Here is an 11,158-nt window from a genome sequence, read left to right as displayed (position 1 = left end):
TGATCATTTAGTAGACATATTAGGGTGAATATGTGATCATTGGTGGAGCTATATATCGGTATTGACTTTCCCCAAGTACGTTTAACGACATTAATCCGAGAGTGGGTACATGACAAGTGGTTGAAATCCTGGGATGGCTCCAACAAAGCCCGTGGAGTCTGGTAGCATTTGCGTCGCCCGGACCGCAACGATCCATGGTGGAGGCTAAAAAGTCGGAACAATCTATCATTGCGCAGTGTAGAACGGGGCACTGCCCTGTTGGTGCTTATTTTGCCCGGTTCCGGCCAAATTTTGATGCCCGTTGCCGACACTGTGGAGAGTCGGTGGAATCAGTGACGCATCTCTTGCAAGTGTCCGCAGCTTAGAGGGGTAGTTTGTCTGCAGAGTCACTTGACCTGTATGGGAGCTTGAAGGCACTACGCCTAACAGCAGAGTTTCTAGCCAAGGCTCTACGGGAGGACTGATCCTTCCAGCCTTGCCACCAATTGGAGTTCATCTCAGGTATTGACATAGTTTGTCCCTCAAGGTTTCTTTAGTTACCGGTACCAGTATTTCTTAATTAGCTGAGTCAGGATTTTGCAAGTTACATTCAGTTATTGTTTTCTTCAGAAAGTTACTGGAACCCAAAAATGCTTTTTCAAAACAATCCTGATATTTTTTTGACTATTCACTTAACAAGATTTTATGATAGTACCATATTTATCTATTAAGAAAGATAGTCTTTGAATATTCAAATATTTATATTAAATAGCACTATATATATATATATATATATACTATTTATGGCAGGAACGATGTCGCCCACACAGCAGTTCTCCCCTCTCCAAAGGAAAGATTCTAGCACTTTGTGTCACCAGCTCCTAATTTTTCCTCGGGTTATTTCCTGAAGCCTTTCCCAAGTATAGCCGCAAGGCAGCAGAGATTTGGATTCAGATGTTCCCTTCTCCTTTAGTAGACAACCAAAGCGTACTGGTTTAGGCGCCAGTTGCTCCCCCCTCACCATGTCAGTGGTAACAGTTCCACACATGAAGGCCATACATGCTATTTGAATGAAACGCGTGTCAAGTAATGGTGCACTTAAAACCATCGCCACCAAACATTGTAATCCAATCTATACCCTTAGTATTAAGTAATGCTATTGCTAATTTAACATTTTTTTTAAATACCAATTAAAGAAAAAACAACAATACCGTTTTGATTTGATGTTTTAATGATCGGAATTTATCAAAGTAACTTCAACTACAGGTAATCAAATAATGGTTTTGACAATTTGTGATATATACGTGTTTTGATTTACAGATAATGACTATATTATAATGTTTTTATTTATAAAAATAACTTAGTAATTGATGTTTTTATAGCGTAATTTTCCAGCGCATCCAAAACAGATTTTCACCACGTTTCCATGCGACGTTAGAAGCGTTGATTACACACTATAGTAGACTAGGCTTGGCCTACATATGTATGTATATCTGACCATCTTTTTAAAATCAGTCTGACAGCAGCCCATGGAACTAGTTCCCTATTTAATTTCTTTAAAAGGAAAAAAAAAAGGGGGGGGGGTAATGCAAGATCAAGTTAAAGTGAAGACTCCTAGATACTGTAGTTATCTAGTTCTAACAATAAAAAAACGTTTTGGAGAGAATACTAAAGACTATCACAGATGATGGACTTGGCCAGTCACGATTTGACCTAGGCAATGTCTAAAAACTCACATTTTCCTTTTTTTTTTTTTAATTTAGATGTGACGAAAAGACTATAAGTTATGAAATAAAATGACTAAGTTATTAAACGTTTTGAACCATCTAAATAACAAATGGAATATTACAACGTTTTATGCAGAATTTAAATAAAAGTATGTCAATCAGTCAATTTGAAAAACAAACAAAAAAAATTAATTCTTAAATTGGGTTCAAAACATGGTATTGATTATTTAACATCTATGAGCAGTTTATACTTGTATTTGTGTCAGTATTGAGTTCATGTTTTGTACTTTGAACTGTTGATTGTCATCTTTGTGTGCTTCATGCTTCTGTACACTTAATGTACATTTTTTACAAGAATAAAGCCTTTCACAAGGTCTTAATTTAACATGGTTTTTAGTTTTTAATGTAATGAATCAATAAACTGAGTTCTTTAAATGGCACAATAAATAAAACAAAATATCACAAACATATCATATATTGTTCAGTAAATGCAAAGTACTTGTAACAATTTTTATTTTTGCCTTTCAAGGCCTCTCCACACACAACTAATTCACTGCTTACAAATGTATCATTTTGTCATGAAACTCAATACTGTACTGTTCAAATACTGAATTGTTTTGGAAGCATAACTTTAATATTTTGTTATTTATCACATGACCAATAACAATTATGTCTGAAGTTACATTGCAAGAATAGAGGCAGTTAAAAAAAAAGTGATGCCAGATTCTTAACAATGGCATTTTGTGTGTTCTAACATAGAAATAATAAATCAACAAGTCAAGTTAGGGTTAGTTACAAATGATTGGAGGACACAGCAAAATAAAAAACATATTTAACCCAATACCAATATTTAATAATATAATTATTATTTATAATATTGTTGCAACAAATCAAGTACACTAAATGATTATTTACAAAAAATCTTAGAAAATCATTATGTCCAGGACTTAAAACAAAAAAAACAAGACTGGTCCTATGCAGGTTACTCCATTAACAAAAAGCAAAGCATGCCAGTTGGCACCACCTTAGTTTTTGGTACAAAATTTTCATTATATTATGCCTTTAAAAGAAATGATACAAAAGTGTTACTATATGGAATATGAATGAGAACAATAGTTATTGTTGTCTATTTGTTGTGTAATTATTGTTATGTCACATGACACCATAATGTACTTTGCTTTTATGTTGTTCCTTAATTAACCAAATTGGCCTATTTATACATGTATTATGTTTTTCACCATTTTCATTAATCCATTCTTGTATTTATTTAAAAACAAAGTGAAATCATAATCTACAAATAGGTACAAATTATAATGTTCTTTGATATACAGACCACATAAGAGGAGGAAACAGTTCTACCATGATAAAGATGTCTGTTATAAAGATCTTCCAGTAAATGATTGGAGTAAGGTCTTCAGGTAATTCATTAGCCAGTGTTTCTACAGCCAAATCTAAGTCCAAGATAGAAAGCAGCTATCCTCCCAATTGCCAAAGCAAACTTCAGATTATTGTTGAATCTCGCTAGACAATTTTTATCTGCCTATTTCTCACCCATATTATTTTTGTCAGGTGAAACAGACAGGCCATGTATTGCACACAATAGACATGTTGATTGAAGATTTCTAGTCCAGTGACTGCTTGCTCAAAGTCAATAGAATAGATAAGGCTTCCGATATAGCCACAACTTTTTTTTTACTGCTTCAAACACAAGCCAATAAGTTTCATCTTCTCTGACAGCAGAGCATATAGGACAGTTAGGACAATGCACCATCTTTCTGATAATGTACATTTGTGAAAAGAAATTCAAAAAGTACCATCAATGTAGAGTTTTTTATTTCACTGCTCAATTGATTACTGAGTAGTTAATCTCTTTTGTTGTCATTTTCTCCCGAATCCCATAAAAAATGTTTCTGCCTGATCAGGTGCAACTATGTAGTTTTGGTATTCTCATAGAAGGATAGAGTTGACCTAGGCTCAGATTATGGAGGAGCTCCTTGCATTTGATATCTACTATGCCAAATTACTTTATAGATACCGGGTACCATCTTTCTTCAGAATCTTTCCATGCATGGCTGCCTAAATTCCATGTAGAACATTGTTCAAGATACAAAATAGGATATATATATATATATATATATATATATATATATATATATATATATATATATATATATATATATATATATATATATATAAATCAGCCCTCTTTTTTTTATTGTAGCTAAAATTGAGGCAGCCAGAAGTTGGGCAGCATCACCTCCATGGCTGTGCTAGACTAGTTGAATTAGAACAAAGTCCTTGTTGACGTTTGCATCATCTGCCCTATTGATCACAAGGTCTAAAGGGGGAACTTTTTTTTTTTTTTTAGGTAGGACTGTTACTTCTTTTAGTTCGCAATTTTATTCTTGTAATAAACAAAACCTTTACTGAATCATTTTTTGCATCGGTAGGTACGAGAATGTTGTTATAAATATTTAGGCGGATAATATAGTGAAAAAATGGTTTGTGTATTTTGAATACAGACAAAAAAAAAACTACATCTCCTACAAGTTCAAGACCCTCTCTCCAAAAATAAGAATGATCTAATCATAATAAAAAAAAAATTCTTCGAATTTAACCTAGTTTCTACCAACCAATTGATAACTAATACAATTCTCACAAGAGATGCTGCCATAGCACTCACTTTACAAAGTATAAAACATTCTAAGACTGGCACAAGAATAAAAGTCACAAATACAGAAAGAAACTGGACAGACCAAGACCACCATGGAGGTGAAGGAAGAAAAGCTAAGATACATGAGTGCCATGATGAAGGTAGAAGCCAGAACTAAGGTGTAGTTGCAGTACATTTCTCAGGATCATATGACGGCTTAAAAATATCTTACCTGTTCCAAGAAAAAACAAGTGCTTTTTTTCCCACCATAACTATGCATTACATTCAAAGATTGGTTTTCCTTCTGTATTGCATAGTAAAGTATAAGGTATACTTTAGCATAAATAACTTCATTCAAAACTGTTGACCATGTGTTGGAGTATACAATGTCCCATATTTTTAAAGACATTTAAAACTATAGAAGCTTCATGCTTCATAGATAGTGGAAATGGAGCTTCATCCTGAGAAATGGCTGAACCAGAAGAAGCAGCAGCTTCACTTCTCTCAGATACATCTGGTGTACCACTAAAGCCTTGAACAGAATTCAAGCTGATCTGTGGTTCTTCACAAGTCTCTTTAAGAATTTCTGGGAAATCACCAAGTATAGAATCTGTAAATGTGGAAAAATCATCTAAACATTCTTTTTCTTCACAGTGTCCATCAAACAGTTGTTTCACTTCCGTTTGTGAACATGGCTCCAGCTTTTCAGACATCACAGATAGTGAACAGTTGTTATTTGATCCATCTTCTGCTGAGCTATTGGAAATATTGAGAACAGCCATAGATTGCTTTTCTTTCTCTAGACCTTCCCCGTGGATGCCACTGGATAAAGCATCATCATTTGTCAGTTTTCCAGCAGCAATGGCAGTATTAATTTTAGAATTGTTCCCTTTTTCTGAAACATTTAATGTTGACATGTATTGGGTGTCATCATCACATTCAGATATATTTTTTGGGACAGTTTCTTTGAGGCTATCAATTTCATGGTTTGGTTCAACACAGTCAGTTGTGTCAGAGTCTGTCAAATAATATGAATCATCAGAACCTTGACTACCGGCACTTGTTAAATCACAGAGTTCCTTATCAAGCATTGAAGGTTTATTAGCACCTTGGCTGTTATTATTTAAACCTGCCATCAAAGTGCATGGAGCTTCTTCATTTAGTTTATTATGATCCTTCTCCTGAAGGACAAGAGCTTCATTATAGCTAGGCATTGTTAGTTCTTCCTTCATATTGCGTTCAGCATCTAAATTCATTTCACAAGCTATTTCATTCTGATTTAAATTATTTTCCTGTTCACTATGTCTAGGAATGGCCATAGTGGCTTGAGTGTGCTCTCCATTAGAAGCTTCACTAGAAATTTTTCTTGAATTAAATGAGCATGTATGAGCAGATGTAGAATTCAGTCTTGATGAAATTCTGTGCACTATAAAAAGAAAACATGCATTCTTTCAAAATATATACAATGTAGATTTAGCTAATAGCTAATAAAAAATGTAGCTGATCTATGTCTAATTTTTACATTTGAATATAATATCCATAAACTTTTGACATTTCAAACTTTTTAAAAGAATAATTAAGCAAACATACTTCAAAAGGACGTTTTCAGCTAGAACGGATCAATGGATAGACAATTTTATGAAAAGTTATGAAATTGCTTTAAAAAAAAAAGGATTACTCCTTGTAAGAAATAATCAAATCAAATTGTCGGGGCACCAAATTCCTGTTGCACATTAATGCATGCCTAGAGTTTTGGGGGAAATGCCCTATAACAAAGTCAAGGGAAAAAGAATGGAGGAATAAAAGAGATTGAAAGATGTTTTTTTTTATTATTTATTAGGAACCTAAGCAAATGATTAAAAAAATTTTGCTTAATTTTTGTGTTTGATAATACAAAAAAAAAAAAAAATATAAGAGTTTTAAAAAATTAATACTTTCTTCCGATATAAGATTTCTAAGATTAGTGCAGCAGTCATGGTCATCACAAAACTTAATGAACTTTTCAGGAAAATCGTCCACTTTCAACATGGCATCAAGAAGATAAGAATTGGCATTAGAATCACCTGTAGCGTTTAAACGAGCGTTCAATTCTGTCTGCAATTTTACAAATACATGCTAATTAGTTATAGTGAATTTAGTAAAAAAAATTAAAAATGCATAACTGATAACCTCTTTAGGTTTAAAGATGTTTCTGACTTCACCTTGGCCTAAGGCATTAGCAATAACTTATCTGTTGGTGAATGTGTAAGCAGTTAACTCCATCTAGCAGCTGCAATACAGAATGAGATGAACATAAATGATCATATGCAGGCAGGGATCTGAGTGATTCAAGTAACCACTAACCCTTAGGCTGCAAAAAAAAACAAAACATGGGGAACACTATTCATCAGCAATATTCTGTTTTGGGAGTGGCGATCAGATGCTCCTGCACTGCGTTCACCTCATCCGGTATTGGTGCTAGGGTTGGTCAATGTAGTATTATAACTGCAATACAACTGACAACAAAGTAAGTGTTTGTGACATATTTAAAGCACACAGTATTGCACTGTCCTACAAATGTGTTAATTGTACACATGTATAGTCAGCTGAATCTTTCTTCTTTAAATTTACAATTACCATTTATCAGGATAAACAATGAAACAAGACAATAAATATAAGTCAATCTAGTTAACCAATAAGTCTTTCTGCTTGTTGATCACTTTGCCTGAAGAGATTCATGTACTGGGAAGTCCATTAACTTGGTTTTCAATTTTTTTTTAAATTTTTCTTTCTGGTGTTAAGCAATGAGGTGGATGGATAACTTCTTTATCATTTTACTCAGACTATATTCAAGAATAAATATAGATCAACATTAATACAAGCTTTTTTGCTTTTTTATTATTATTTTACAACTATTTTATTACCACTTTTGGTATGGATGATAATTAAATGGCTACTTAGATTTGGTGGTCTTTTTGACATTCATTAGCCAAGGGTGCAGATAATGAAAATGATGGTTTTACACCAGATTACTTTGACACATGATAAAACAATCTTTTAAAATAAAATAAATGTGTCTGAATTGTAGGAAAATGGAGCATGTACGTGCAATATCCCATAAGGAGTGATGGGAAAAGCTTTAGCAAAAATGTTATAAAATTTCATACATCAGCATTTTTTAAATGGCATGTCAAGGTGACTTAAATAAGAAGGTGTTGAATTCTTTTTAAATTATATAGAATTAACTATAGTTAATATAATATAATATCTTATAATGTTACATATTATTTACACTGCATGAACTATACTGCATGCAATTTAAGGCACTATTATTTATATATTTAGATGAGAGGACTTTGAAAGCTTTTTACAGAGATGCAGGCAGTCTGAACATTCATTAATACTAGTGTTGTAACAACTTATCTCTCAAACAACTATAAAATGAATGTGTTTGAAAATCAAAACATCCTTGAGTTTGTCAAATGCTTCAAAAGTGTGTTTGTTTCACTGGTCATTAAACTGTAAATGAAAAGAAACACTACTCTGTATCTACTAAAAATGCTTATAAAAAATAAAAAAGCAACTGTGAGAAAGCTGTTGAATCTTTGCTGAGTTCTTCATCAATAGCAACCAGATTAGCAATCCTTTAAAGTTTAGAGAGAATGTTCAGCAATAAAACTGCATAATGAAGCTTCCTTGTAAGTGTGATTCACTCTCATGCACAGATACAGATACACAGGTTTTAAAAAGTTGTTTGCGAAAAGTGGATCTTTAAGCCAATGGCAATGCCAATGCCACACTGGGCTTTTAAGGCATTAGTTATTAGTTAGATTATACAGAATATAAATTATAATATAAATACATATATATATATTACTCACTTTAGATATAATATTGGCCTATATTGGCCAATATTAAGTAAAGTCTATTATATATTATCTACTAATCAAGGTGCTAATCTGTAAATTTTGTTTTGCTTCTAAAATATTTGTGACTATTAAGTTATATCATTCTCATTCAATCATTCATAAAATCTTTACTGAGATGACCTCAATCTAATTCATCAATCATTTTCTATTAAACGTTTCTCAGTAGATGATGATTTGGTGATAGCCTTGATCTAGACTAGACTGACTAGACTTAAGTGTAACAGTTTCATGATATATACTTTTATATAGATTTGACTAGATTGACTAGATTCTAGATCTAGATCTATTCTAGAATCTAGTAGACCAAATCTGAATATCTAGAAAAATAGATCCAATCTATTCTAATGAAAAAATCTTAGTAGCTATGGCTATAGTCATGAATAGATTCATGATCTAGATTTAGAATTCTAGATAAATATGTATAGCTAGATCTAGAACAATATGGCAGTGAATATCAATACGTTTAAGACTAAGAGATAAGACCGGGGTCGGCAACCTGCGCTCATGAGCCACATGCGGCTCTTTGGGTATGAAGCTGCAGCTCTTTAGTTCCATACGCAAATATTATTTATTTTATCGAAACAATTTTTAAATAGTTCAGCATCGTTTGGCAAGGACTAGGCACTGATTCCCCCATTACAAGCGTCATCAATATTTTCAGTCCGTCAGAAGTACTCGAATGATGCCATCGTCGGATGTTTCTTTGTAGGTTTCAATTCGCTTTTGACACAAGATGAATTGGCGTCTTCACCATGCGCTTTGGCTGTGGCGTAAAGTTTGTTGTTTCAAGTAAATGAGTACGAAGCGATTATCTTCTCAAACTTAGAAGCACTCTACAAGTAATGCTAATCTGGCAAGCTTAGCGGCACCACTAGAAATTGCACAAAAAGGCCAACCATTTACAGATGGTGAAAATGTGAAAGACTGCTTTCTACGTGCATCTGAAGAAAATACTTCTTCATGATTTCAAAAACAAACCAGAAATCTTGAAAAATCAAAGATTTGCCATTATCTGCTAAAACAGTACAAGATCTATAGAATATATAAAATGTCTTCAAATGTAACATATTTACAGGTGGAAGATATTCAACTTTCTTTTGTCCTATCACTTGTTAGTCTTGCGACATAAAGACACGGCACAAGTTGCCTTTTTTGTTAGGTATATATATGTCTTCCCAAGGTCCAAAAGAAGAACTTCAAGGATTGCTACCACTCTCATGACAAACTAGAGAAGATATAGTGCATGCAGTACAAAAATACATTGAAAACAATAAGATAGATTTAAATAAAATCATTTAAATAGCAACTGATAGAGCCAGAAGTATGACATGAAAAAATAAAAGGGCAACAACGATTCGTCGGAGCAAAATAATTATTTCACTGAATAATGCACCAAGAAGCGCTTTGTGTCCAAATCGATTCAAACCAAAAAAAGTTGAGGTCGTGAATTTGGTAATCAAGATTGTTAACAGCATCTTGTCAAAAGCACTTTACCATCGTCAGTTTAAAGAATTCTGAAACGAAATGAAGACTCAGTATTCCGAGCTCCTTCTTTCCAATAAAGTGCGATAGATTTCCAAAGCTAAGGTGTTGAGACATTTTGCTTTGTGCTTGATTGAAATAAATACATTCCTAAATGATAAAGGCATTAATCTCCCTGTAATAGACAATGACAAATATTTCAATTATTTTTTTTTATGGTTGATATAACAGAAATTAAATGAGCTGAATCTAAAACTGCAAGGAAAGGGAAACCCAGCCCATGTTTTGGTAGAAGAATTGGTTTGTTTTGAAGAAAAATTAATTCTTTTTACAGAAGATATTCAGAGCTGTAAGTTACTTCATTTTCAATATCTAAAGCAGTATCGCAATAAAATCAGAGCTACTTTTGACACGAATTAGTTGAGCACAGTTTTAAAAAATCAAAGATGAATTTCTTGATAGATTTGAGCAGTTCAAAACCGACAAAACCATTCTAGCATTCCTAGTAAATCCTCTCAACACAAATAGTAACACTATCCACATTGATCCATTTGAAATTGATACTGGATCTCTAAAAATGCAATAGGTCGATTTACAAAGTAAAGCTTTATATTTATGGGGTGGAAAATTTACAGAGTCAAAAAGCAATTTGCAAGATTTGGAGGTCCATGCCCCCCTACCGCCACTTTAACTCCCAGCGCCTTCAAAATCTCGAAAACGCCCCCAAGAGGGCGATAGCGCCCCCGTTGAAAACCACTGCTCTAGACATAGTCAGTCTAAGTGGGCTAAAACTAACTTCACTAAGTAAAAAAGTAAGTTGACTAAGACTTAACTTTAACTTAATTAACTTATTAAGACTAAGACCGTGCCGTACTCTTTTTGATGGATGAAGACCTGGAAATGCATTAATAAAAAGGAAAGTGTCCATCGTTTGTAAAAAAATTATTCTATTATTGTTGACCAATTTCCTGATACTATCCATGATCTTGATATTATGATTTAATTAATATCAATACTATTGACAATAGATTATAATTATAGTCATTAGTTACAGTATAATACAGTGTATGATACTGGGACCAACAATATAGCCAGATTTTTATCACAACAAATGTTGGCAATTCAAGTGTTGCCAACTAGGCAACTAAGAAAAGATGTTACGTAACATCTAAAAGAGGGGGATATGAGGTATAACAATTTGTTTTCACGATTTGTTACAAGTGAGAGGGGGGTCTGAAGATTTGTAGCGTAATAAAACAAAACTAAAATATTAAAAGGAAATAACAGGTACAGTGGTCCTTTCACTTTCGAGGGAGGGATATACATCTACCACAGGTTTAAAAAAAAAAAAAAGTAATAGTTAACATCAGGGGTTTTCCCAAGTCCAGGGGTTTTCCGGCGGCCACTCC

The 11,158-nt window shown here is 33.3% G+C and overlaps 1 protein-coding gene across 4 annotated transcripts; it reads right to left on the bottom strand.

Annotated features, from left to right (window-relative positions):
• Nucleotides 1–1,192: 1,192 nt before the first annotated feature.
• LOC106078677 (uncharacterized) lies at nt 1,193–10,858 on the bottom strand. Of its 4 annotated transcripts, XM_013239658.2 has the most exons (4): nt 10,624–10,858; nt 6,561–6,628; nt 6,294–6,453; nt 1,193–5,785 (listed from the first exon to the last, which is right to left on the bottom strand). In XM_013239658.2, the coding sequence occupies exons 3-4, from the start codon at nt 6,385–6,387 to the stop codon at nt 4,710–4,712; spliced, it is 1,170 nt and encodes a 389-aa protein (XP_013095112.2). In that variant the 5' UTR covers nt 6,388–6,453; nt 6,561–6,628; nt 10,624–10,858; the 3' UTR covers nt 1,193–4,709. The 4 variants fall into 4 exon arrangements, with proteins under 4 accessions (XP_013095112.2, XP_013095111.2, XP_013095114.2 ...); XM_013239657.2 differs by lacking the exon at nt 6,561–6,628; XM_013239660.2 differs by lacking the exons at nt 6,561–6,628; nt 10,624–10,858 and adding an exon at nt 10,583–10,600.
• Between the last annotated feature and the right edge of the window lie 300 nt (nt 10,859–11,158).

The sequence above is a fragment of the Biomphalaria glabrata genome, chromosome 1 (assembly GCF_947242115.1).
Source record: "Biomphalaria glabrata chromosome 1, xgBioGlab47.1, whole genome shotgun sequence".
Lineage (NCBI taxonomy): Eukaryota > Metazoa > Mollusca > Gastropoda > Planorbidae > Biomphalaria > Biomphalaria glabrata.
Note: the sequence above shows the minus strand (reverse complement) of the source record. Positions and strands in the feature narration are given on the sequence as shown.